The sequence below is a fragment of the Manis javanica genome, chromosome 6, assembly GCF_040802235.1.
Source record: "Manis javanica isolate MJ-LG chromosome 6, MJ_LKY, whole genome shotgun sequence".
In the NCBI taxonomy this organism is placed as follows: Eukaryota; Metazoa; Chordata; class Mammalia; order Pholidota; family Manidae; genus Manis; species Manis javanica.
The window spans coordinates 135,299,520-135,326,835 of record NC_133161.1 but is presented as its reverse complement, the minus strand read 5'-3'; the positions used below and the strand labels follow the sequence as shown (position 1 = coordinate 135,326,835).

The window sequence follows — 27,316 nt, the reverse complement described above, 5'->3', positions numbered from 1 at the left end:
ACAAAGATGAAGTGTGATGGGAGAATGAAGACAGAGGAATGTTTTTATAGTGGGTGATCAAGGATCTGGGGATCCCTAGAATACCTTTAGTGGGAGCTAGCAAGAGATCAGGAAGGTTGAGAAGGTGTGGCTGGAGTAGAGTATTTAAATATATGACTTCAGAGGTGAACTTCTGAGTGATAACCAAGTTCAGGATGTGGCCTTGGGAGAGTCAGAATAACCCTTGTCACCAGGACCTTCTCTTTGATCCAATGTTCACTGGCTTTCTCTCTCCTTTCAGTGTCTAATGGACTTCCCATCTCAGCTACCCTTTTCCCACTTTCTGGTCCAGCAAGAGGAATGCACAGCATCTTTTCTTACTTCCGGAAAAACTTATTCCACATGTGTCTGATTCATTTGCATTTACAGAAACTCAAAATCTCCAGTGTCCAGAAACCCTTTCAACAATTTTTCTTCTTCCCTTTCTTAGAAACAGGAAGTTGTCTTTGGCTGAGGACAGACTCTTCCAGTGCCCCTGGGGCTTACAAGATGTTAGGAATGAGGAGCAGTGAGGACTGGGGACGGCTTCTTTACTCTCTCCTTCCCTGGGGTGGATGCACATCTGCCAGGGACTGGCTGGGCAGCCCATGGCGTGGAAGACTAGCCAGAACTTTCCTGTCTCTCACTGCTGAGCCCAGGGCCTGAGGGAAAGCATGTCCTAGAAGAGCCAGGTGGCCTGAAGGCTCCTCTCTCTCTCCCTGCACTAGCGCCACAGTTCAGAGTATTCTTGGATGCTGGGTCTCATCTTTCTCTTCCAAGCTCTTGAGCCATGTCTGTGAGGAACCCCTTTGTCAGTTCTTGGGAGGTGTGGGCTAGCTGGCACCCGTTTGAAGCAAGGAAGGCCCACAACCTATTAAGTGGAATATCAGAGAAACCCTCCACCTGCAGAAGAATGAACCAAGTGAACACCATTCTGATAAGGCTGGCCCAGTTGCTGGGAAGTGTTAACTGGGAAAGCAGACAGGTGCCTGGGAGGGGCTGACATGGTGCTGGCAAGGCAGGGAGAGCACGGGGGTCACAGCCGGCCTCTCTGCTTGCTCCATCAGTGCCCCAACTTTCAGTTCCCCTGTAGTGTGTTATTTTGTATTGTTTAGAATTTGTTCACACGTAAGCTTGATATGACCACAATATGTCACTTGAGTGATTATCTAGACTGAACCAGCAAAAACGGTTTGCTTACATGGCAGACTTCTCTCTCCCATTCCGCCTGCAGCTTTCTTGAAGCCGCAAGCTCAGGCAGAGCAGCCCAGGGAAGCATGCAGGGCCAGACGCTGTCCTTCAGCCAAGGCCACTTGCTCATCCAGACACACTGAGCTTCAGCCAGGGGACACCAGCACACTCCTGTTTATGTCTCTCAAGCGCAGGGGTGCCAATGTGCAGCTTTCTTTCTCGGCCTCCCATCACTCATGGCAGTGCTGGCTGGGGGCGGGGTGGCTGACTGTCTCGCGGGCGGTGGGATTAGGGGTGGGGAATGCTGCAGGGATGATCTTCCCTCCACTCAGGGAATCCCCTCTCACTCTCTGAAGAGCAGAGCTGGGGTGAAGGAGGTCAGGGGTCAGGCCCAGGAACTTAACCGTACCTGCAGTTCTACCTTCTCTGTCTTCCTCGTGTTTACTGCGCCTCATGGTTTTGTTTGTGTTTTTGTTTTTGGCTACATATTCAGTAATCACACCTCAACTCACCATAGAGGCGAATGGAAGTGATAAGGCTGTGGCAGCCGAGAGCTGGAAATCCATGGCTAATATTACCTCCGATTCTCTTTGGTAAATTGAACATTTCTGTTTACTCTTATAGACCAACCACTCCTAATTTCCAAACAGCAGAGGGGCTGGTGTTGCTCCCGGGAAGCTCGGTGATCTGGGGCGGAGCATTGGGGCAGAGATCGCTGTGGGCTCACATGCTGCCCTTCCAACGATCAGGCGTGGTCAGGCCCTGGGTCTGGGCTTATGTGGAAGGCTGGCATGTGGCAGTGCTGCCTCACCGCTTTTCAAGAATGCAGTGGTGGCAAAGCCATTCTCTTTACTTGCCCTGGACCACAAGTAGAAAATATCAAGACAAAGCAAAAGCCAGCATACTCGTAATAACTTTCCTATTGTTCTTGTCATTTATTTTGATTGTGGGGGGAGGCATGGAAAAAATGAAGAAGGCTCCAGGGGAAAGCAAGAAGAACTACATGTTTGGAGGCCTGGAAGGAGGAATAATCCTCATGAAGACAGACCATATGGTTAAAAAGCCAAAACACAACGGACTCAGAACCCAGTGGACATCACCAGAGAGCAAGATGTGGAACTAGTGTGAAGACGGTCTCATCACTCCTGGAAAATATTCCTGGGAGAAAGGGTGGTTTGCTAATGTGGGTCAGGGAACAGTGATGTTGCATTTTTTTTAAATGAATTCATAAAACCCTCTGGTCAGCTATAAGGGAATAAAGGGCAAAGAATAAACTCCAGACAAGGACTCACTTATCTTAAGAATGAAAAGTTGGAAATGAACTCTGATGCTAAAGTGCCCCCTTTGAAATTGTTCTGGCAGATGCTTGGAGGATCCAAGTGAATGACCAAGTCACCTGCTGAGTCAGGGCCTTAGGGGATTCCATGGAGGTACCAGGGCCAGTTTCCATTAACATGAGCTAGAAAATGCAAAGTCTTGACAGAGGAAATGCAGTCTTCCCTTCCTTGGGCTAAACGGGTGGTCGTGGTTGGCTGGGGGAAATAATGATGTGGTCTATCTCTGCAGATCTGTTTTCTGAGTCCCTGAGCTGCAGCTGCTGAATTTCCAGACACAAACAAGTATGTATTCTGTGAGCCTCGCTGAGCCCACACAGCAAGGTTGAGCCAAGCTGGATTCCATTCTGCTTTGTGCATCAGCAGCTCAGCTGCCAGCTGAACTCCAGGGCGAACACTGTGCCTGCTAACAATGCAGGCAGCAGGCATGAGACAGCTGGACTGGCATGGACAGTTAATGGGGCACACACTTGGCCTTGATTATTCTGGGGAGAGTGAGAAGGGGAAAGAGATGAAGAGTTGTAGAAACATACATCAGCCTCAACAAAACTGGTGCGCAGCAAGAAAAGTCTGGTTTTACTTGTCGTCATCAACATGCCTTTGTGTGTCCTGTTTAGGTTTAGGTAAGCCTGACCTCCCACTTGCTGAAGTGCCAGCAGACAGGAAAGAGTTGTCAACTCTGTCGATGGCCACCATGCAGAGCTGTGCAGCACACACAGGTGACAGGCTGAGGACAGGGCAGGGGCTGAAACCACATTTGCCTTGACTGGTGCCCCAAGGGCCTGAGTCATTCCAGAGGGCATCTGTACCTCATTCATACAAGGGTTCCAGAGAGCATCCTCTCTGCCCTTGTCAGCATTTATTTGAAGGGGTCTTGAGAGGAAAGAGAAAGGGAAGAACAAAGGGTTCAAAGGTGATGAAAAAAGAGAAGATGCAAATTGAGATATATTCCTTCTTTTCACTGGAATGTCATTTCCTGATGTCACTTGTTTCATCTCATCCACTTATGACCAAGGACTAAGGTCCCTCTACACCAGGCCACATGTAAGACTGAGCCAGAGACTTCCTCTGGGCCAGGAAGGGGTAGGGAGTCATGGAGCAGAAGGGGATCTTGGGGGCTCTCAGGTGGGTTGCAGGTGGCTGAGCGGAATGCCATTCTGGGTATGGGGCTGATGGCGACAACTGGGGGATGAAGTTTGGTGTGGAGAGAGGATCTGAGGTCACTGGGATGGCATTGCTTAGATATGGGTTCAGCATGCCTTGGGACCTCAGGGAGCCTTGGATCTCCAGCTGGTCAGTATGTAAAAGTGAGGGTGGGGAGGTATGTGGAGTGTAATGGAATAGTCTTTCTCAGGAATAACAAGTTCAGAGGCATCACACAACCACTGTAACCTCCAAGCTGGAAGTTTCCACCAGAGCAGTGGTTCTCAAAGTGTGGCTCCCAAACCAACAGCCTTCACATCACCTGGGAACTTGTAAGAAGGCCTCTAGATGATCATGATGCCCACGATAGCTTGAGAACCACTGGTCTAGATTATGCAAATGCAGAGTTGCCTGAATAAGCTGCAGTCAGCAGGCCCACGGAAGCTTCAGGCAAGGTGCCAGCTTCCCCATGTGTATTACCCTGAGGTAAGGTGACCTAGTGTTAGCCGCTGTTCTGGGGCCCTCGGTCCACTGCCCTTTCCAAAGAAATACTGAACTAGATCAGACCACTGCATTGGCACAAGATCACACTTTAGTTCAGAGACACATTTGCATAAATACTTGAAATGGATCCACCTTGCTGGTGGAAGCACGAGGGCACGTGGCTTTCCGTGATCCTGGAGCTCCACAGCCCCTTGGGCGATGGACTTGGATACTGATGACAGGCACAATCCATTCTCAAGAGAGCTTGGGATGCAGTTATGGATCTTGCTTTGACTTTCATCATCCACCCCCCACACCATGCTACTCTTTTCCTAATTTTGTCCCCTTTGAGGTAGAAACCAAATAGAAAATTATTTTTCATTTAATACTGCCAGTCCTTTTTGCAGATGGGCTGACTGAGTCTCCTGTTTGGGTCAATAAGTGCAGTTTCTACCCTTTAACTCAAGCAAGGTCCAGTCCACTAGGTAGTTGACTTTGGGATCTGTCATCCGTATCCTCTCTTTTCCTCCCTGCTATGAGTGCATGCCAAATTGGAGGGGCTGTGGCAATGGGAGGCCTGGGTAGGCCATACCATCTCCCTAGGTCCCACTATGGGGACCCTAGTCTTCACCCCAGCACCCCGAGTCTATGAGCACAGGACAGGATCATGGGGAGCATGGCTGGCTTCCGCAGGGCTTGGCATCCTCAGGTTTCAAAGCTTTGCTGCAGGCAGCAGAGGCCTGGCTGCTGGCATCCCGGCACTCCACAGTCCGCCGCTGCCAGCCGGCTCCGCAGCTGCTCGAGCACTCAGACCAGTCTCCCAGGACCCACTGCGCATTGAGCAGGGGCTGGATGACATTGGTGGTTGCTCTCTCTTTGCTGTTCTGTATGCTGAAGTTCATGTCGTTTGGAACAAAGAAGGTATATTTGACTTTGGGGGGAAAGACTTCACCAGGGACTGTCAGGAGCTGCACAGTCAGAGGCTCGGGCAGAGGCCGGAAGCTCTGTAGCCGCTCCAGGGTGGCAATGGAACCACTGTACTTAAGGATGGTCCCCTTCACCAAGATGTCCTGTTCTATGGCAGAAATGGCGAGGTTGCCATTGAGCAGGTACTGCCCATCAGCCGTCTTCAATGCCAGGTAGTTGCCATCATTCTGGACCCCTGGGTGGCTCCGTTGTTTCACATCAATGTTAGTGGCGCCAGCTGGGATGGTGACGATGTCGTTGTAGCCATAACTATGATAGGAACAGAAAAACACCCTTAGGACCAGTGGCTACCCAGACTGGTGCCTCAGGAGGTTAGCGTGCTGGACTGTGGTGGGCAGACAAAACCACCAGCAAGTAATAAACTAGTCGCCCTGAAGTTCCAAATAAATTAGCTGCCGAGGCCAACAGGAATGCTTCGTACATTGGGATTGTCAAGGGTTTTTGCTCTGCCTGGCAACTCTATTTTAAATGTTTGGAGTTTAGACTTGTGGGTCTTGACAATAGCACAGAGAGGAAGGCAGCCCAGAGGGGTCTGAAGAACCACACTGGTGCTGCCAAAGCTGGCGGCGTGTGGCTCCAGCAAGATCCCAAACACATTTAGCGCCTTGCCCTGGCATGAAACTCCACTTGGCCACTTTCACACACAGAGCTCAAACCCACGTGGAAAAATCTATTCCACACACTTATTGCGGCCCCCGACCAGGACAGACATCTCACTCCCCCTCTTAAAGTCAATCAGGTCCCCGTATTTGGTTGCTATGGCTCTTGGGCAGGAAGCAGGGTGGTAAAGCTGCTTCTGAGGGCTCTGAGGAGCCCTCTTCTGGGCATGCCCAGGCACCATGGGCTGTGTGCTGTTCGGGGCACAGCATGCTGTTGGGGAAAATGTCCCAACTCTACTGTAGATCCGGGCTTTATGTGAGATGGAGAAACTTTAGTTCTTATTCTTCTCTTCGGGGATTAATGTTCGGGTTAGCTAGGCCAGGAGGAAGGTGAGGAGGATTGAGGACAGTCAGTGGGTTTTTTGCCATTCTTGCCTTACACCCAGGGGAGGCTGGCTGCCTAGTGTAAGGCAGCTGTCACAGTGTCTGCAGGCCCATATGCCCAATGCCTAGGAGGAAGCTGGCTGAGGGACCCTGTATCTGAATATCCCACGTCCAGCGCTTCTTGTTTCTATATTCTTAAAGTTTGAAAAGGCTCCCAAGTTATCTGTGGTGGACTGATTCTTTTCTCTGAGCCTGATGAGATGAGAGAGAGAGAGAGAGAGAGAGAGAGAGAGAGAGAGAGAGACAGAGAGACAGAGAGACAGAGAGACAGAGAGACAGAGAGACAGAGCGGGGCACAGTGTGGCCATACAGCATATATGCTTCCCCTCCTCTCTAGCAATGCATGTGATGGCGGGAGAATGACAGCCCAGGAATGAAGAAACCTGGGCTCTCTTCCTGGCTGTCATTAGCTACCAAGGTGACCATAGAAGAGTCAGGTAATCTTTCTGTGCCTTAATTTCTTCATCTGTAATTGCAGTGGCCTTGCCTATGTGATAGACTTATTTTAGGAATCAGATGAGGCCACAGAAGTGAAAGCACTTAGACAAACACTAGGAGCTTTATGAATGTGTGGCTTTATGATGAGAAAAAGCATCTGGAATTCTTACATTCATGAAAGCACTGAGGCTGCCAAGGTCCCCCTCTGTGAAAAGCCACCTGCAGAAAGGATGGCACTTGCCAGGTGTCAGGGGAGATGTCTTTCCCAAAACAGGCCTGGAAGGACTGCTTTCTGGCAAAGGTCCTGGTTACTCAGTGCAGCTCTGCTGAATCAGAGATGACACATCCCTGTCCATGTGGCCTCTACTGCCCTTTTTATGGGCCAGACCCTGTGTCCAGTGCTCTGCCCACCTCAGCACTCCTTACGATGACTCTGAGATGGAGAGGGCAGATATTTTGTAAAGGAATGGAAGCTCAGTACTTCGTGGGTATTAAGTAGCAGCCACAATTAAACATAGGCAGATGTGATTCCAAAGCCTGTTCTGCTCTTTTACCTGGTACAGAACTACCGGGAAAGCTCACCTGGAGGGGCTGAGAGAACCGGACACCTTCCTGCATGAGTTGCCTTTGCCCCCACACACCCCACATTTGTCTAGCCTCCTAGGCGAGTCCACCACGTGGTCACAGCCAGCCTTGACACACTGGCCTCGGACACAGATGGCCAGAGTCTCCGGCCCACACAGGGTGCCATCGATCACCTGCAGCAGGTAAAGGAGAGGTCAGAGAGGCAGCTCGCAGGCGGTGGGGGGGCAGGTGGCCTTCCTCCCCATCTGTGGATCTGAGCTGCAGAAGGATTCTCACCTTGGCCTCGAACACTTTGAACTCACTCCTCCCCCGGGCTCGGCAGAACAACTTGCAGCGGTCCCGGGGGGACACTCCCGTGTACTTGGGGACCCACTGCAGGAGGTTCCCATCCATGTCAGTGTAATTGTAGGCATTATATTTCTCACACTGCTGCTCCCTGAAGCTCTTCCCTGAAAAGAGGAAGAAACAGCATGGAGCTAACATGCTGGGCTAAAGCGGGGAGGACTCAGCTGGAGAAATGCTTGACTCAGGGCACCTTTCTTCCTCCTGGTTCTGACCCAACCTCAGAACACAGATTCAGTGCCATCTGAGCCCAATGCTCCTAGCCACGTCCAACAGAGATTCACGCATGACCCTTGCTCATAGCAGCAAGGAAAGGAACATCCAGCCTCAGCTGGGCTTCCTGGGTTAAATATCTTTCCCCTATTGCTTCTCTTTTAAAGATGAATAAACTTAGGAACACAGGACACTTCGGTAAGCTTGGAGGGCATAGGATCACACATGGAGTTATATTTTTGGGCCTCTGCTAATTGTGCTCTATCTTCACTTCCATGGTGATGCTGAACGCGTGGCCAAAGACTCCCAGGGCTACATCTCTACTTCTGAGCTTGCCTGTGCCTCCAACTTGCTGTAATTCTAGGTGTCTGGTGGGTGGGGGACTCCATCTGTGGTACTGCAGTGACCTCCAGCACTCCAGCTCTGCAAGGCCCAGTTCCATGTGGTTCCTCCATGAGCTGGTTTGATTTTCATTTGGTGACACCGTCATATTCCAGCCTGAGAGTGGAATCTGCTATCTTCTGAGCATCTGAGCATCTGTATCCACTATTTCTAATCTGTTATTCGTCCTACCCTCTTCTCAGGACAATCTGTGACTCCAAATGTCTTCATTACACACCCACAGTCTCCGTCATCCTCCCACAAGCCCGGCTTGTGGTTTCATGGGAGACCTGCTGCCCAGCCTCCTACACACAGTCTGCCTCCCCTCTCCTCCTGCTGCATGCTGCTTCTAGAACAATCCATCTGAAGTAAGACATAGGGTTTCCCCCCATCACGATCCTGAAATTAAACCTGCTCTTCCCACTGAGACTCTCCACCCTAGCTGTACATCTGCATGGCCTTTGGAGACTTTTCAAAACAGATGGTCAGGCCCTACTCCTGAGATTCTGATTCAGAACATCTGGGGGGTCTGGGTCTCTGTGCTTGACAAAGCTTTCCAGGTGACCTGACAGGCCAGCTGACACAGATGACCTCCAGGTGCCGTTTTAGCTCCCATGGACCTTTGTAGTCTGGCCTTAAAACGCTAGTTCCTTGACTCCGCCCGAGTGAATCCCAGCCCCTCTCAGAGCCCTTTTCCTGGGCATCCCCCCACACCTCCTTACCATCTCAGTCCTCCAGGCCCCGCTCAGCCTAACTCCCATGAAGCTGCTGACTAGCCCAGGCTTTTCCCTGGTCTGAATTTCTCATAAGTCTGGGGCCCAGGCCTCATAAATTAAATTTTAGTTGTAAAAGGTTTAGTTGGATCTCTAACTAGACTTCAAGTTCCTTGAGGATGGAGACCATGCTTTGTGCATCTTTTACGTCATTTATAACATCCATCACAGTTTTAGCCACATAGAGGCACTAAAAAACACTTGTTGATTAAGAGGGCTGATCCTGGTGCATCTGAGATCATGACATCACCTATTGTCCATGCCTACCTTGTACCTTTTATTCATCCCTGTCACCTTTTGCTCCCTCAGGAACCCTTCACCCTGTATGCTAGGCAAACTCTCACAATTCCAGGGCAAAGTCTCTAGAGCCCCACACCATTGTGGATCCTTCCTGTCTTGCAAAACTGCAAAGCCTACAGTTTCCCCCATTAGCCACTACCCCAGTGCTAGTGCATCTTTGCACTTGGGTGAATCTCTCTTAAACTCTGCTGTCTGCCAGTACTTCCTAGAGCTGCACAAAGGGGAGGCACTAAAGGGAGTTGCATGGAATGGTGGGAAAAAACTCCCCCTTCACTAGTTGTGAGATGCCCCCAAGTGCCTCTGAGTTAATGCGTGTGCTTTCTAGCCCATACTGGAGTAGGAATGTGTCAGGGGAGGTAGAGGTGGTGTTGCTTCCTGGGACGGTTCCATCAGGCAGTTGCCACAGCCCCAAGGGAAAACGGACAACTCTTCTCCAGAGGAATGTGCACCAGAATCACATTCAGAAATCCCCCCCTGCCCTGGGCTGAATGTTGGCTGGAAAGACATTGGAGGTTTGGCTCTGACACTTGCTTTGGAAAACACTTCTATTCTGCACACAGACGAGGGTTCAGATGCATCCAGGAGGATTATAATCCTAGACACTAGCCCCCTGCAGAGGCCCCCTGTGTACCCTAAGTGTGGTTGGGAGTGACGTCCTCTATCTCTGTAGCTTGGAAGACCCGAGCATTTTCTGTCTCTGACTTCAGGACCCTCTCCCAGCACAACAAGAGCTGTCCTGGGTTGCCAAGGGCTGCTCTGAAACTTGGTGCCTTGCAGAGCCCATTTTTGTCTGGGTCACAGGAAAGCTCGGCATTATGGGAGACCTCCCCCTGCCCCCCCACCCCTGGGGATCAGCTGCTCTTGCAGGCAGGGCCTTAAGTGGCACTCACCGTCGGGGGGACATTCCTCCGTGTGGCACGACTGGTACTTTGCTCTCCGACCCAGGCAGTACCTTCCTCCATTCTGAGGCTCAGGATCCTTGCACTCTCGGTGTGAAAACTGCACTCCTCCTCCGCAGGTCCGAGAACATTCTCCCCAGGGTCCCCATGGGGCCCAGCCTCCATCCACCATAGCCTGAAACACACAAGTCAGGAGCATAGATGGGGAGGTCTCAGTTCCTGGTATGCCAGGGGCCCTGGGTAGGGCAGGGCATCCCGGCCCTGACTCCTCTCTTTATGCTCAGCCTGGTGCATGGAGTTTGGCAAATCGCCCTTTTTATTTGTATAATGACTGTGCTGGGCATGCTCACAGCTGACTCTGCAGTGTCTAAACAGGGCCCAGCCTTAGTAAGGTGTTCAATATTTGTTGTTGAATGAAACTCTTTGATGGGAATAAGGTTGGATCTAATGCTGTGGTTTTCCACTGGGGCCAATCTCATCCTCTGGGGACATCTGGCAATGTTTGGAGACATCCTGGTTGTCACAACAGGGGAGGGCATATGTTCTGTTCTGGCCTCTAGAACAGAGGTGCTGCTAAACAGTCCCACAGCCAAGACTTACGCAGCCCGCGTGGCACTGGTGCTGAGGTTGGGAAGTCTGGTCTAAAGGAACAATCGCTGGGAGGTGTTGTCACTGGTCTGCCAGTTACCAGTTCCAGGGTGGCAAGAGAATGCCTGGGAAGCCAAGAATTGCTTCCAACTTTACAATAGGCCTGTGAGAACAAAGCTTTGTCCTTGATGGATTCAGAGTTTTCAAAGTGGAAATAATTTTTGAATAATTACAAAATACATGCTTACACAAAAAATGAAAAATATAGACAAGTGTAAAATAGAAAGTAACACCTTAAAAAACATGCCAACTACCCAGGTAAAACCATTGATGTGGTTTTCATCAATATCCTTTCTTTTCCTCTGACTATATGATCATAAATATGTTTTTATTTGACACAGATATGATTCTGTCATATATATATACATAGTATTTTGTAATCTGTCTTTTCCCCTTAAAAATAGATGATGAACATCATTCCATGATCATTCCATGTTAACCCTCCCTGCCTTGAGTTTGGCCCTGGTGCTGGGGGACACTGGACAGTCCCCTGCCCCCAGTACTCTGTGAAGCAATCAGTATAGGCGAGGGTGGTTTTCTAGAAGAGAAGCTCATGTCTGAATAGGGAGGGTGGGGGTGGCTAAGGAGGAATCTGTGAAACCTGCTCCAGCTCAGGCTTGGAAAGAGAGTGTGGCTTGCCTGGCCAAGCTGGCGCCTGAGGCTCAGGGCAAAGGACATGCCTGTGAGGACAGCCCTCTGGAGAACGGGTGCTCAGGCCACCCCGGTGGTTCAGTGCTAGGCCCTGACCAGGCTGCAAAACTCGGCGGCCGCTGTTTCATAAAGAAGGCTCAGTGACTTGCAGGAAAAGAAACGTGATCGGCCTCTTGGTTTGGAAGCATTAAGGGCAGGGCAAAGAAGCAAATTGTTTAAAAACGCTCACTGGCATTGCTTCGGTTTTTCTTGTACGTTTACTCCATCCTGGGCCAAGTTCTCTCTGCCTGGTTGGAGGCAGTTTTGATTTTCCCCCCTCCTCCCCTTTAAGTGTGGAATTCCCCAACTACCCTCATTCTCTGGACCTCTCAGTGGGAGCTCAGCTCAGACACCGGTAGGACCTGAGTGCTCTGCCCCCGGTTCTTGACGGAATGTTCCCCCTCTGCTGCCACTCCATGTGTTTACAGTAGAATTCATAACGACTTCCGTTTGTTGGGTGGCCGCCTTCTGTCTTTGTGCTGGAGTGTCTCACACCTCTCGCAAAGCCTCACAAGCCTTCAAGTCAGCTCCAAAGCACGTCCAAAGGGGGCGTTCCCAAGGTGCCCGGAACACTGGTAGCGTCATCTGTCCGCTATGAGGACAGCCTCCGAGGGCTCCTCCCGCATGTGGATAAATATGCTTTGCTTTGTTTGTTAAAAGATGGGAAGTCATAGTTGCAGCCTGGCCCAGAGTCTCTTCATGTCCCTCAAGTGGGGTTCCTCCTTGAAAACAGCCCTCCCCCAGCCCTCTCCCCAGCCCCACGTGGCCGACCCTCACCTTTGGTCTCTCCACGTCCTCCTCAGGCAGACAGCTGCCTTCCCAGCAGAGGTGCCCAGGCCCACAGGGCGTCCCATCAGCCCAGGGCAGGCTGCCATTCTTTGTGTGGCAAAGGGGCTCGGCGCCATCCATGTGGCACCAGAGTTGGGCACAGATGTCCTGCACAGAAGTGTTGGGGCAGTGGCGGAAACCCAGCCCAAAGATCTGCTTGCACTGTCGGTCCAGCTCGTAGAGGGCCCTACGGCCTGGGAGGTCTGTCGGGAGGGGCAGGGCCGAGGTGGGGGCATCTAGGAGACAGTCTCCTGAGAGTTGGAGAAAGCAGAGGAACAAGAATAAGGACAGGCGTTTCCATCTCTCAGCTCTCCACATCCACCCACGCTACAGTTCCATTCCTACCGATGGACTTAAGGGCTAGACATCACGGTTTCCTTGACCTCAATCTTCACAGGGAAGGCAGAAAAGCCCAGAGAAGACAAGTGGTGACTCTATATAGCATCTTACTACTATAGTGATGGACAGTGACTGCAAAGGGGTGTGTGGGGGGACTTGATAATATGGGTGAATATAGTAACCACAATGTTGTTCATGTGAAACCTTCATAAGATTGTATATCAATTAAGGTACCATAATAAAAAAATAAATAAAAACTCTCAACAGTCATCTATATGGAGCTGGTCCAGTTTTTCACTATCAGCAGCAAAATTTTTTTAGGACTGAATTTCCTTAGAACACCTTATACGCATTCAGGTTTTACCTAGGGAATACCACTTAATTGTAATACTAATCCCTGTCACTATTAACGGGATAGAAATGGGCTCGCAAAGGCCATGGCATACAAAATACAGCCAAAGGACTGACGTTTTGGATAATCTGTTATTTTTTATTTCATATGTGCCCCTGCCTTTTAATGAGAAAAATTAAGAATAAACTGTTTTCACTGCTTTACACAAGTCAAACTCCTATAACCTGGCGCCCCACCCCCACCCGCCTCACCCTTACTCGTCACTCTCACGTGACTTATTCCCCGCCTCCTTGCTCTCCCTAGGCTACACTATGATCTGTCCCTCCAGCCTGGAATGCTCTCTTCTCTCTGCTGTATTACAAACATTCCTCCGTCATTCCTTCAAGCTCTGTTTAAACCCACCTCGTCCAGAAAATCTTCTAGGTCCCATTCTACTCACTTGGTGACTAATCATCTAAATTAGCCCAGAACTCTGGCTGCGGGAAGAGGAGGCAAGGAGAGCAAGATTTGGGGCTGGTTAGCCCACCACAGCACGGGGCTTGGGGGAGGGACACATCGCCGAAGAAGGCTCTTCTGACCCAAAATGTCCCCAGCGCTTTGCGATGGAGCTCAGCTGAAACAGTGCAGGTGCCAACAGCAGTGCAAGCGGGCCGGCCTGGCAGAGCTCAGCCTGAGGGACGCCTACCGTGCCCACCGTCCAGGAGCTCCGTGAGGTACATGGCACTGCAGGGAGACCAGGGCAGCGTCTTGTTTAGGTGGACGAAGAGGGGCGCCATCATGTGGTGCTTGCCCATGGGCCCGAAGAGCCTGGTACAGGGCTTGGAGTCATCATGGGGCATGCTGAGCACGTGCCCTGGAGAGGGACAGAGACTTCAGTTCACCCTATAGGGCCTCCCTGCTCTCCGGCACCCGCCCTGCCCCGAGGGCTCCCACAGGGCCCAGCACCCCATCCCCCTCCACTGGCAGGAGAAGGGGCTGAAGGGCTGACCAGTCACCAGCTTCTCATGGGATCTGCCATCCCTTATTCCCTAAAGATTTCTGGTTCAGGCTTCACTCTGGGCTTTTCTCTTCCCAGAAACTTTCTCAGAGGACTAAGGAGCAGTGGTGCTCCTCACATTCTGCCTCAGCCTGTCCTAAATTCATATGCACCTCCATTATTTGCTCACTTACAACCCATCTTCCTAGAATTCCTACAGCTCAGCTCGGACACAGCATCACAACCTTCCCCGAGCATTTGTTGCATGTTTTGGCATCTTGCCGGCAACCTCTGATGATGGTTTGGGATGTTATTTTAATATTTTGGCCTGACTCTCAGGGTGGGAATGGAGTAAGCACAGTATCTAACTGTGTATCAGCATGCTGTCTGAATTGTGAGGGGAAACTGGTCATATTCCTCAGAACGTGGGCCAGCCTTGACTTGGGAGAGGCAGTTCCCTCTGGCATAGTAAAGCAGGCCTTGGTGTGGCGTGTCTTACCCAGCTCGTGGGCCAGAGTGTAGGCTGCCTGGAGCCCCTCATCCTCGATCACGGAGCAGCTCTTGTTGGGGTCGCAGATGGTGCCAATGTCCGCCACACCCAGGGTGTCACAGAGCCCTTCCTTCCCACAGAAGTTCTGCTTGGTGGAGAGAGCAAAGTGTGAGGGCCTGGGACAGGAGATCTTCCTGTCCCCGCTCTTCCTGAGTTGAAGGAGAGACTTTAAGCCCAAAGCCCCACTTCCTCACAAAGGCCACTTGAGTGAGGAAGCGCATTTCTTTCCTGTGCTGGCATGCCCCAGGGTGTGCTGGGCCTTCGAAAGCCTGTTCTGGGAGGCAGGAGGGCATCGCGGTTAGGACTGCTGACCCTGCTGTGTGGCTGCTCTGCGCTTCAGTTTCCTCAGCTGTAAAATGGGCCTAAGAACAGTCCCTGCCCCCTGGGGGTGTGGTAGGTCTGACAAAGTGACAAGGGCCTGGCACATGCTATTACCCTGCCCAGTCCACAGGAAGATATGTGCTTAAATTGCACCAGACAGGTGGACAGGCCTTCTTATTTGGGGGTGATCTTGAGTATAACCCCCTGGCTACCTGCCCCTATGTTTAACAACTGCAGCTGGATTGCCTCTCAGTCCAACTCCAGACCTCTCACCAGGCAGTCTGAGCCTGTTTCCTCTTGTTATGACCTCAACAAACAGCTGGTCACAAACGGTTGGACAAGAGCCCTCATGAGATTCTTCTCCTTCCCTTGTAAACGCCTCACACTTGGGCTCCTGACCTCCTCCTCCTCACTGCACACACGCGGCTCCATGGTGTCTCACTGGGGCCAGCAGGGAGATGTCTCCCAAGTTTGGCAAGCTTCATGGCCCTCTGATCTGCCAGCCCGCCTCCCTGCCTCCCCGGCTTTGGGAGCTGGCCCACAGACCTGTCTGGTGAGCAGAATGGCAGTGTCGAAGTGCTCAGGATGCCGGTCACTGGGCTGGTTGAAATGCCGTTGCCAGCTGCAGAAGTTGCGAAGCGTGAGCCCGCCATTGTCGGACACTTCCGGGCCCTGTTTCTCATCCTCCACTATCAGCACTTTGACCACCATCAGGTTGATGGCGTTGCCAATGCTGGGATGTTTGTAGATGCTGGCTGCCACGGACATCAGCGTCAGGATGTGGTTCTGCAGAGAAGAGTGAAGAGTAAAGCCCCCAGGCCGCTGCCAGCTGCTGCCACCTGCCCTTGTTATGCCCCACATGCCAGGCTCCGTGCCGAGCATTTGATAGACAGCAGCCTGCTGGAGGCTCACAAAACCCCAGAGGCTCTGGCATTATTTTGCTTCATTTTACATATGAGAAAATTGAGGCTCAGAAACTGGCCCAGGAGCACGGAGATAATGAATACAGAGGCAGCATTTGAACCTGGATGGCCTGGCTCTAAACCACGTGCATTTAACATCTTGGCCTACCACATGTGGCTATGTAAATGTAAATTAGTTAAAATTCAAGAAATTAAAAACAAAGTTCCTCTGTCATGCTGGCCACATTTCAAGTGGGTGACAGGACTGGATGGAGCAGACAGAACATTTCCATGGTCACAGAAAGTTCTACAGGACTGTGCTGGTTATTCTGCATTAACGAAGACACCAACCATCTCCCTGTCAGCCACCTGCATCTCCTCTTGGTTTTCAGCCCAGAGCGATTACCTGAGTACTCAAGTTTGGTGGAATTTCCTTCTTGGCATCCTGGGGGGCATTTTCCTGATGTCTGTTGGGGTAACCTCTCCTCTTCAGGGTGGGAACTGTACACCCTGAAAACTGCTCTAATAATCACTTCTAACAATAGCTTCTCTGCAGCGGTCACAGGGCCCACACTATGTACATCACTGCATTAACTGCTCACAACAACTGTGAAGTAGGTATTGTAACCCCGTCTTATGAATGAGGAAGTGGAGGTTCACATAAGTCAAATAATTGTCTAAGGCCACACAGCTCTTAAAGCCAGGATGCCAGCCCAGGCATGTCTCTCTGAAGCCTACAGTTTTCTCATTAAGTTTCCCAGTGAATAGCCTCCTGATTCCTGCCTGGACAGCCCTGAAGGGTATATTCCCTTTTGCCTGGGACCTGAGAGAACCCAGTGAGTCCAGTGAGACCCGGACATTTAGGAGCACACCTGCTTTCAGTTTCACCCAGCCCAGCTGAAGGTTGGCCTCTGTCCTATCCCTGGGCTGCTAACTGCTTGTTTAACTGTGGAGGAGGCCAGATTGGGGTTTACTCTCCAGCCTCAGAGACCTCCAGAAGCCCAGTCCTCTTGGACTATTTTGCAGAAGAGACAAAAGGGTCAAGAGTGTGACTGGCTGAACTGCCACTCACCTGCCCTACTACCTGTTCCCTGGGATGCCATCACCCATGAACCCCTCTTCCTCCTTTCCTGTGCTCTGGAAGGTGGGAGGAGAAGTGGGGGAAAGGAGGGTGAAAGGCCAGAAAGGAACATTCCATCGGTGGAGGCCATGTGTGGGAGTTGCAGACGTATCCCATTATTTGTGAATGGGATCTGTCTGTTCACCTCTCTGGCAGTAAGCCAGGTATTTGTAAGCCCTACAAACGGGCTCGTAGGTTACTTAGTGTGTCAAGCACTCCAGCTATGCTTAGGCTGATGTAAACATCTTATCAGCAAAGCTGAAACTTGGCACTTGCTCCTGGACTTGGATTCCTAAGGGAAAAAAGCAATCATATCATTATGCAATGGGGGGTGAGGGCTGAGGAATGGTAGCTTGCAGAGGCTACTTCCTGCCAGGTCCCCTCTGCTGCCAGGGGCATAGTGTCCTGCTCTCTTGCCCCAGGAAGGGCCAGAGATCAATGGGCCAGGGACCAATTCCTGGAATTTCTTCTGAGGCTATCTGCAGCTCCTCTCACAAGATTTCTTCCTTTCAAGCCCCAGCTTCATAACCACAAAATCAGGGTGATGACATCTTACAAAGAAGGTGTCAAGATAAGAAATGCCCACTGCTCAGCATGGTCTCAGAAGGCCGGTCATGAGGAACAGAAGATTGGAGGTTTAGGTAGGGCCTCTGTTCCCAGGCTGACCAATCAGACTAGGCTCTCAGGCAACACAGCTGAGCAGAGACCATGCAATGGCCACATTCCCAGGGGAAACCAGAGACACATGGATATCAGCTGCTGCACAAAGGATGAAGTGAGGCATGGGGGACTTCCCAGCACTGAGGTTTTCTGGGAGTCTCCTTTGCAGTTCAGGGTGTGCAAAGCATCTTCTACAGACACCAAGTAACTGTCAGGCTGAGTTGGATCAAACTACTTTCCTTCAAGGTGGTGGGTTAGATTTGAGGGTATTTGATATCCATCCAGCTGCCGTCTCAGAGGATAGTTGCCATTGCAAAAGGGCTGCAAGGACTATGTGGGCCAGGGCTTCTGTTAAAATTTTAAGTCCTGGTCCCACTTACCTCCCTATCTCTTATCTCATTGAGCTTTTGTAGATGGAAGGGCTGCCATCCCCACTGTGAGCTCCCCTGAGAAATGGTGGCAGTAGGGCCTGACATTTGTAGTGCACCCTATAGTGCCCTAGGGGGACAGACCACTGGATCTGGGAGTCGGGTGGCCATGAGTCTGTGAGCTTCTGATTCTTGGCCAAAGGGACAGGTCTGACTTACAGCCCCACAGACAGCGGGCTCGGGGGCCAGTCGAAGAGAAGGTCAGATAACTTGCTCCACCACCTGGTGTCTATTTATACCTCCCTGCACCATACAAGTGCAGGCTGCTTTCTGAAGAATGTGAATAAGACCGTGCCTGGTGGAGTGGGGGCCCCAGCGCAGCAGACAACTTTTGACACCCACAACAGGTAGGTGGGAGCCCAGGACTGGTCCCCAGGGGTGGGCAAACAACCCTGATCTTGAATCAATGACTTTGTGTGTGTGGGTCTTCTACCCTTAATTCTCATTAGGAAGAGGTGGGACATTTCTCAGGGAGCCTCCTTCTCCACTGCTGCCCCCAGGACCTGGAAAAGAGAACAACACCCCAGCCAGCTGGGCTGGGACAGAGCCTTCTTTGATTCTTTGAGATACAAACAAGGAGATTCCTCCCACAGAGCTCCTGTGTCAGCCAAGGTCAACTATGGTGGGAGGCTAGGGAAAAGCTGGGTCTGGGCCAGATACACTTCCAGCAGCTTTGTCTGCTCAGAACATCATCATTACACTCTGCTCATTGGCTCTTCATGCTGTGGTCCTACCACTTCTTGCAGAGCACCTGGGAGAGGCAAGACGGAGAGTGGTAACATGGAAACCCTCTGCCTCAGCAACCCATGCTGTTCCTTTTCCTCCTGGGCATCCCTCTGGGGCTGCGTGCTGAGGAGGAGGGGAGAAACAAAGGAGGAAGGAAGAAGTTACAGGAGAAAAGGCAGGGGCCTGTACGGATGTCTTTCATCTTGCCCCATTCACAAAACAGTACAGAGTGATGCCGTCTCTCCAAAGCACACACTTGCTGGAGCCACAAGGAGTTGAGCTTGAATACACTGAGCCAAGCAAGCTGAAAACGAAGGCTTCTCAGCCATGTGAGACAACAGAGCTGAAGCCGTGGCTGGCTGTGATGGCGTGTCACCACAATGCCCTCCTATTCTGACAGAAGCCATTTCCGAAGGCAGCTGTAGTATTAGCTACCCTTTGTGGGGCACCTACTAGGTGTCAGGCACCAGGTCAGTTGCTTTCCATATTTTATTGTATCTTCAAGACAATGGTAAGGCATTGGCATAACTGTTTCTGTTTTGCCTAAGAAATTGGTGTGCAGATAAATTGGTAACTTGCTCCCCAAGACTCCATTATTATTTCTGTTATTCCATTATTTCTGTTACTCATCAAACTCTGTGCTCCAAATCATTGCACTGACTGCCCCCATCTTTGCTGCTGCAAGGAGAACTACAGCATACCCTAACCAGACCCAAAGCATGCAAGAAAGCTTGCCCCTGACCTTGTCTATGTTCCCCTCCCTCCCACCATGGGAGGCAGAGGTGGTGAAGCAAAGATTTTGAATATTAAGACATTTTCTTTGAGAAATACTTCATGTTGTTGATCATTCTGAGTGCAGCAGACCAAAGAGATGGAAAAGACTCATTCTTTTGACAGAGAGTACATATGATTCACATGAAGACTTGGGTAGCTCCAGAGCGAGTGGGGCACAGATCTGTGTCTGTTGTTATCCAAACCAGGATGCTTTTGAGAGTGAAAAGTGATGCTATTATTAATTATGCCAGAATAGGCCTAAACCAGGACTGTGCCGGGCAAACTGGGAAATACAGTCACTTGCGTATTAGGGCTTGTGGAAAGCATCTTTCCCAGAGATGAACTGTCAGGGTGAGATGAACTGGCTGTGGCTTAACTCTTCCTTGAAATCACTTGCTAGCAGCCTGACATCTTGGGTATCTTCTGGTCTTCTGTGCAGAAGATGGGTGCCATTCCTAGGGCTGTCTCTGCTAAGCAGAGAATCAGAAGCTCACCCGCAACTGATGCACCAGCAAGATAGATTTCCTTGATGGAGAGTGGGGCAATGCTCAGCTGCTGCTCACTGCCTTCCTGTTCCAGTTTCATCCAGGGCACAATCACCAGTGGCCAGAGACAGACAGAGTTAATGGTCTCTTCTGAGGTGGTCCCTCCTTTCAGAAAACCCCCTTTGTCCGTGCTCCTTAACTCTGAAACCAGATAAGAAGGTGGCAGGCAGAGGCCCCTTCTGTCACAGGATTAAGTGAACCCAAGTGCACAGAGTTCTGGAAAACTTCATTGTCACTTAGCAGTGAGACCAGCCTCAGGCATGGATAAATCTCTTGGCCTTGAAGGTGGTTTCTTCTCAGGCCTCCCGCTTTGGCTGGGCATCTTTGGACTGCTGTATTTAATGACCCATTCTCACAACATAGACTGGTGTCGAGGTGTAGGCGGAGCCAGTCACAGACCCTCCTCATGCTACAGCAGCAGCACGGCACAGTAAAAAAGATCACTGACTCAGGTTCAGGGGACGTGGGTTGCAGACCCAGCCCTGCTGGCTTACTAGCTGTGTGACCTTGAGAAAGTCATATTTCCTCTGTGAGCCGCACCTTCCTCCTCTGCCTCCCTCACAGGTATTTCCACTGAGGTGATGGGTGTAAACCGCTTCCAAATCAAATGCACTCAGGGAGTGGCTTCCCCACATAGTGCTGAATTTTCCAGAAGACTCATCATGAAGCAGCCTCACGATGCTTAGACTAGTCCAGGTGTCTCACTTCACAGATGAGGAAATTCAAGCCCTTGAGGGGGTAAAGTCTCTTCTTCCTCATCACACCCCAGGTTGCTAGGACACCCCAAAGTGCCTTCTGTCTGTGTGAATGCAGTCTGCACAAGACTCCTTGGGGAGTTAGTTATAAGGAATTGGATTCTATTTTGGGGAGATGGGTCTGGGCAGGCAAAGTCTTGGGGAACCAGAACTTGATATTCACTCTTGTTTTGGCTGAGCTCCCAGACTGTTTAGGAAGCCCAGGGGACTGAACTGAGAAGGTCAAGTCTATCCTGTGGCATCTCCACAGCTGGGGAACATCCAGGGAAGAGGGGCTGGTGGGTTGTCATAGAAACAGCTGTGCCTCAGCCCCCACTCCATTCCTGCATAGTGACAGCAGGAGTACAGGTGGGCTGTGCCATAATGAGACCAAGGGAGAGGTAACAGGGTTGGTCCAGCCGAGAGAGGACTTTTGTTTCAGGTGTAAGACCTAAAGCAGGGAGAGAAACTCAGCCTTTGCAGGTCCCTAATGCCTAGTCTGATGTGTGCTCTGGAACCATGTGGGCTAGCTGGGTGTGGAGGTGTGTGTCTATGAAAGGTTCAGAAACCTGTGCACGTGCAGCAGGAGGGAATGGGACTAGCATGCACTAGGTCATCAGCCAGGAGTCACGCAAGACTAGAAATGCTTCTGAGTGGCTTCTGTGAAGAAAAGCCAACTTGTCTGGTGCTGCAAACCTGGGGCAAAACCCAGCCTGGCCTCCTGCTTTATCAGCCTGGGAATCCTCGAGTCTAGAACCAAAGCATGTTGCTCTAGATAGCTCTGATGTCTGGAGATGCCACATGTGTCCTTGAGGCAATACTCGGTATCTTAAGTGTCTAGGTGATGAGCTGAGAGAGTGAGATGGTAGGAAGGCATTAGGGGGACATTATGGTTCTGAAGACTGAAAAGCAATTACTGTTTCTGCTCCATGTTCTTGTTGGCTTTCCTATCTTTTGGTTCTCAGGCAGATGTTGGAAACTGGTCCATCCATGGGGAGGGGCTCAGCATCTCAGCTCTGGGTTTGCAATGAATGTATTCCATTCTCTTTCTGGTGGAGCCCCCTAGTAGCCAAGTGTGATGGTCTTAACCTGAGATGGGAGAAGCTCTACCTGCCACCCTTTTGAGGACTTGCTTGGGGAACGGAGTCAGAGAAGGCAGCTGGTGACTCCCCTTGCTCTTAGGGAAGCAGGAAAACAGTTATTAAATCAGCAGAGACCTAAAGCTGTTGGGAAGACTGCACTGATGGCTCAAAGCTGCCTTCCTATGCTGTGGGAGAAGCACATCTCCAACACTGTGCAGGGGCCCTGCAGTAGCCCGAGGAGCAGTCACACGGACCCCTCACCCCATCTAGAATGCATTTCCCAGTGATTGTAGCATGAGAATGATGGGGTGAGAAACAAAAGGGCTGACTGTGCCTCATCTAGACTATTCTGCACAGGTGATGTGGAAGCATTGGGTGACCCAAACAGTGGGGCACAGGCTGAACCTAGAATAGGATCCCTGGCCAAGATTGTCCTCACAAAAATAAAAGTGTTAACTGAGTTGACGCAGTGGCCAAGATCCCTTTTTCAGGGCACTGTGACCTCTGGGCAGGTCTGTTCTCTACCTGGCCCATCTCTGGTCTGGGCTGTCTGTCCAGGGGAAGAGAAGATGCAGTCTGCTGCCGGAACCCTTACATGTCACCTGGTCTTTGCAGGAGGTGTTGGGGCATCAGGTGACAGGAGATATTCCTCCTGAGCCTGCACCATCTTTGAATCTAGTTAGAAATAGTCTGGAGATAGGAGCTGTCCCCGGGACTCAATTTTCCTGTCCCAGCTCACCAGATCGCTGTCTGGGCTGAGGGCAGCTGGGCTGGACCAAGTAGGGTTCTGGCCCCACCAGGAACATTAGCTGAAGGCTCACATCTTCACTCCCATTTCCCCTCCCTTTTCCACTGAAGCTCCAGTTTCCCTGACTGAGCCCCTAGGCAGAAATTCTGTTCCCCTCCCTTCTTGTGCTGATGCTGGCACTGCCAAGTTCCACCAGGGCACAGTGCCAGGTTGGCAAGGTAGCCCATGATCAGAACCAGCTGGGCACACAGAAGTTGGGCAGCCCCTTTCTAGGTTCAACTCCCTCCAAGCAATGTCTTTCACTTATGGCAACCTCAGTTCAGTACCCAAAGGGAATGAGATGGCCACGTCTTTCAATTCCAGCTGCCTTTCCTTGAGAGCCTCTCACGTCTGGTAACAGCAGGGGACTGAGAAATGGGGGCTGGGGTGGATGCTCTTCCAACATGTCCAATTTTGATCTCTACTGGGTGAGGCAGGTGCTTGGGGGCGGGAGGGGGCCTTTAAAACCCACTGTCAGTTCAGTTTGCCAAGTGCTGCAGGAGATTCAGGATGCAGGGATGGGGGCAAGCAGCAGGGAGGAGGAAGGCCAGGATCCCCAACCTAGACTGAAAGGGGCGTGAGGGAGGGGCCATAGGCAGCCCGGGCATCTGAGGTTAAGAAGAATCACTGAGCTTTCTCAGGAAGGAAGGAACGGACCTCGTTTGGGACGGGTCTTGGCAGGATGAAGAGCGTGAAGGGTTTTCTCAGAGGGAGTGGACACCCTGGGAGGTGACGGGGGGCCTCCAGGCAAAAAGTCCTACCTGCAGGTCGTCTCCATAGAAGGCAGCCATCGACGCATCGGCCACCAGCAGCGTTTCCACGAAGCGAGCCTCAGACACAAACCGCTTGGTCCTACTCGTGGCCCCCAAGGGCGGGGGCAGCTCGCTGGCGCTTTCTGCCTCCTCTTTCTTGCCCGCCTCCTCCTCCTCCTCCTCCTCCTGCCCCTCGTCTCCTCTCTCCTGCCTCGGACCCGCTCCCATCTCCACCTCCCACTCGGGTCCTCGAGGTAGGGGGCGGGCCTCGGAGGCGGCGGCGAGCCCAGGGGTCCCGCGGCGGGCCCCGGGCCCCCAGCGCTGCAGGCGGTGCGGCTGGCGCAGGGAGCGCCCCGCGCCCTGCGGCCGGATGGTGAAGCCCTCGCCGTCCAGCAGGAAGGAGCCGCTCAGCCCGCGGCACAGGCTGACGGCCGCCAGCGACTCGGGCTCCCCATTCACCGTGCCCGAGAAGAAGCAGTCGCGCAGCGCCCGCTCGCCCCCGGCCGCTCGGCCCGAGCCCCCGAGGCGCTCGATCTTGAACTCGGGCGCCAGGAAGCTGGCGTCGGGCGCCAGGCGCAGCACGAAGCCCCGGCCGAAGGCGGACAGGTGGAGCGCGAGCTCGCCCGCGCTGCCCGGCAACCGCGTGGGTCCCCCCACCGGCTCCGAGGCCCGCCGCCGGGCGCCGGGCGCGGCCGGGGCGCCGAGCGCGAGCGGCCGCAGCAGGAGCAGGAACAGCAGCGGCGGCCACCGGGGGGCGGCGCGGGGCATGGGGGCTCCGGCGGCGGCGAGGGGCCCGGGGCAGGTGCTGGCGGCGCGCGCGGCCGGCCGCTCTCTCCGCGGGAGGGGACGTCCGCGAGGTCGCCGGGCGGCTGGCCGAGCGCGAGCAGCTGGTGCCCCTGCCCCGCGCGCCGGCCCCGCGCAGCCGCCTGCAGCCTCCTCCCCAGCCCGGGAAGCAGCGAGTGGGCTGCCGGGCCCTCCGTATTTATACTTCCTTCCCGGCTTTGACATAAGAGGTTTATTTTTGATCTCTCACTATTCCCGTTTCCCCTCCCCTGGGATCAGAGGCAGAAACTGCAAAGAGGGAGCAGGAGAGGAGAGAAAAAAATTTTTTGGATGAAATGTAAAACCAATCAGGAGTCAGTGAGACTCGCCCCCCCCCGGCCCCCCCTTAAGTGTCAACTCCGACTTCTTTCCCCTTCCCTTTCCGCGCTGTCCCGCATTAACTCCTGCAATGCCGGGCGGGCCCTTGGGGGGGAGTCCTCAGGACTCCCGGGTCTCGCTCACCTCTCAGTTCAAGTCCCAGGGCACATCCTCCGAAGAGGCTCCTGCACTGGCCCAGCGACAGTGTTCGGATCCCTGCAGAGTCACTCGGGGATACTTCTGTGTAGAATAGAGGTCCTTGGAGAAGGTTCCGGAGCTTTTCTTTGCAACGCAAAGGAAATGGGTGGGAAAGGTCCTACTAAAATCGTGCTCTCTATTAAAAGCCACAGTTTCATCCCACCCTAGGGATGGGGGAAAAAATACTACCTGGTTCATTCAACTAAGTACTCTCCGGACCAGGACTCAACCTGCCTGGTCCAGAGACTTGGGGACAGAGCCCAGCACAGTGGTAAATTGTGGAGGGGAGGTTGGCAGCAAAGTGGAATCCCCCCAGCTGAGAGTTAAGCGCCTCCCTGGGAGGGCAGCAGATCTCTAGGAACTGCATGTTTGGCCTTGAAAACCACCTGAGTACTGCTCAGCTGCCTAAGGGACTTCATGATAGGTGGCAAGCCCCCTTCACTGCAAGGCCCACTGCCTATACCAGACTGGACGTCCCACACTGCCACATCCGTTGGGATGAGAGGGAACTGAACCAAAAGAGAGAGGAATGGCTCAGTCTACAGTGCTCTCTCAAGACCACAAAATGCAACACTTAATGGCACCCTGGTCTCAGCCGAGCAGGTCTGGACTACATTCAGGGCCCTGTAGTGTAAGAACAGGTTCTAGCATTGCCCCCCTCTCTGCCAGTACTCTGAGTTGTCAGTGTGGGAGATTCACTGCAATCAGGATCTTTAAGTCTTTGACTGGCTGGCTTACTTGCAGCCACCCAGCTCTCTGCCTGCGTTGGGGGTACTGACCCTTAAGGTCATCCCTGCTTCTTCTGAGCCCATGGAAAGCCTTTCACCAGCGGAGGTTCAGCATGCGCTCAAGTCTTTCAGGGTGTGTTACCCCCAAACAGGAGGCTCTCACAGGCACAAAAGTCCTTTTGTGACCACAGAACCTGGGGGAAGCCCTGCCAAATTCCCTCCCAGTCAGTGTCCCATCTATCTGTCTGCTTTCTCAGAAACACGAAAGGATGGCTTTGAATCGGACCAGGGAGAGGATGAACTTCTCAACCCAGCATGCTGCGATCATCTTCCGTGGATAAGTTACAAAATAGGAATAACTTGAGTCTCAGGTGTTTCAGGAAAACACTTCTGAGGCACGGAAATGGAAAGAATGGCCCCTGTAATCCTTTTCCCAAAATGAACAAAACATTGCATCCCAGCACAGCCGTGTAATAGCCCCGGGAGCGTCTGACCTGGGCAGGCAGTGAGTAATCCTCTTTTGCTTCAGGACTGTTGTAACATTTTGATTATTGGTTTTCACTTCTTTAGCTCTTTAGGCACTATTTAGGCACCCAGAGTAGAACATCTGATTGTGAGTTGCAGTTGGATCTTGTAGGTTTTCTTTCCTTTCTCATAAGCATCTGAGAGGAGTGGGTGGAGAGATTGTGTCCAGGTCCCCCACCTCTCCTCTTAGATGTGTATTAATGGCTGCAAGTGGCAGACTTAACCCGACCAGGGAAGTCTTGAATGTCTTTGGAGCCCTCTGGATTCAGCTGGGAAAGCTCTGGAAGTTGTGTTTTGTTTGTTGCTTGTTTTTTTTAAATAGGATGAAATGCCCCCAAAGACAGCCCTTTGGAAGTTCCTTTTAAGAGCAAAGTCAGGTTAGTGGTCTCTGGACTTCATCCTGCCCCATTCTGAAAACAAGAATAAACAACTGTGGACTGGCTCGCTGTGGGGTGCAGCCTGCATGGCTGCCCCCTCCTGGATTCGTTCTTCCCAGGAGATGGGCTTGCCAGTACTTCCAGGGTGGCAACCTGCCACTTGCAGCACGACCTCAAGGTGTCAGGCTTGCCTTAGCTATGCTTAAACCTAGTGGCCCGATGCCTGGGATGGAGACAAGATCCCTGGTTTGCAGTGAAAGCCCTTAGGAGAATGGCAGATGAAAACAACCCCCCAAAATGAACACCAACCAACCAATGAAAATCCCAGAGGGGTGTTCTGCCAATCCTGGATTGCCTGTATCACCATGTTCTTTCCCCATGCATGTTATTACAGCAGGGGATGGCAAACTATGGCCTGCTGGCTAAATCCTGCACACTGCCTGTTTTTGTATGGTCCAAAAGCTCAGCACGGTTTTTATATTTTCTGAATAGTTGAAATAAATGAAAGAGAATAATAAAGTTTCACGATGCTTGAAAACAGTATGAAGTTCAAATTTCAGTGTCCATAAATCCTGCTTTATTGAAATGTAGCCAGAGCTATTCATTTATATGTTGGCTGTTTTGGGGCTTTATTGGGGCAGGGTTGAGTGAACTTAATATATAATTTATCTGGTCCTTTGCAGAAAGCATTAGCTGACTCCTGAATTACAGTAAAGCAATATTAATTAGGACTCCTCAATTTTGGAATATTGGATTATTTAGATTCAGTATATGTGATTTTTATGGAATAAGAAGCTCAAAATAATTTCTTATTCTGGCTATGAGGAGGGAATTATATATAAATTAAAACCTAAATATCTATGCTTGTCTTTAATTATTTATTATTGAATTAGTCCTTAAATAATTGAAGGACTGTAAGTTTTTAATTAACTTATACTATTAGTAACTGCTTATTTCTTAGTTCATAACTAGAGTCTTACAGAATGTATATTAGCAAGTTATAG

The 27,316-nt window shown here is 51.6% G+C and overlaps 1 protein-coding gene across 1 annotated transcript; it reads right to left on the bottom strand.

The window, feature by feature from the left end:
• Window positions 1-4,256: 4,256 nt before the first annotated feature.
• On the bottom strand, window positions 4,257-24,402 carry ADAMTS8 (ADAM metallopeptidase with thrombospondin type 1 motif 8). The gene is made up of 9 exons (XM_017653305.3): window positions 23,354-24,402; window positions 15,381-15,620; window positions 14,463-14,598; window positions 13,673-13,840; window positions 12,246-12,547; window positions 10,122-10,305; window positions 7,499-7,671; window positions 7,220-7,395; window positions 4,257-5,405 (listed from the first exon to the last, which is right to left on the bottom strand). The coding sequence occupies exons 1-9, from the start codon at window positions 24,350-24,352 to the stop codon at window positions 4,835-4,837; spliced, it is 2,949 nt and encodes a 982-aa protein (XP_017508794.3). The 5' UTR covers window positions 24,353-24,402; the 3' UTR covers window positions 4,257-4,834.
• Window positions 24,403-27,316: the final 2,914 nt, after the last annotated feature.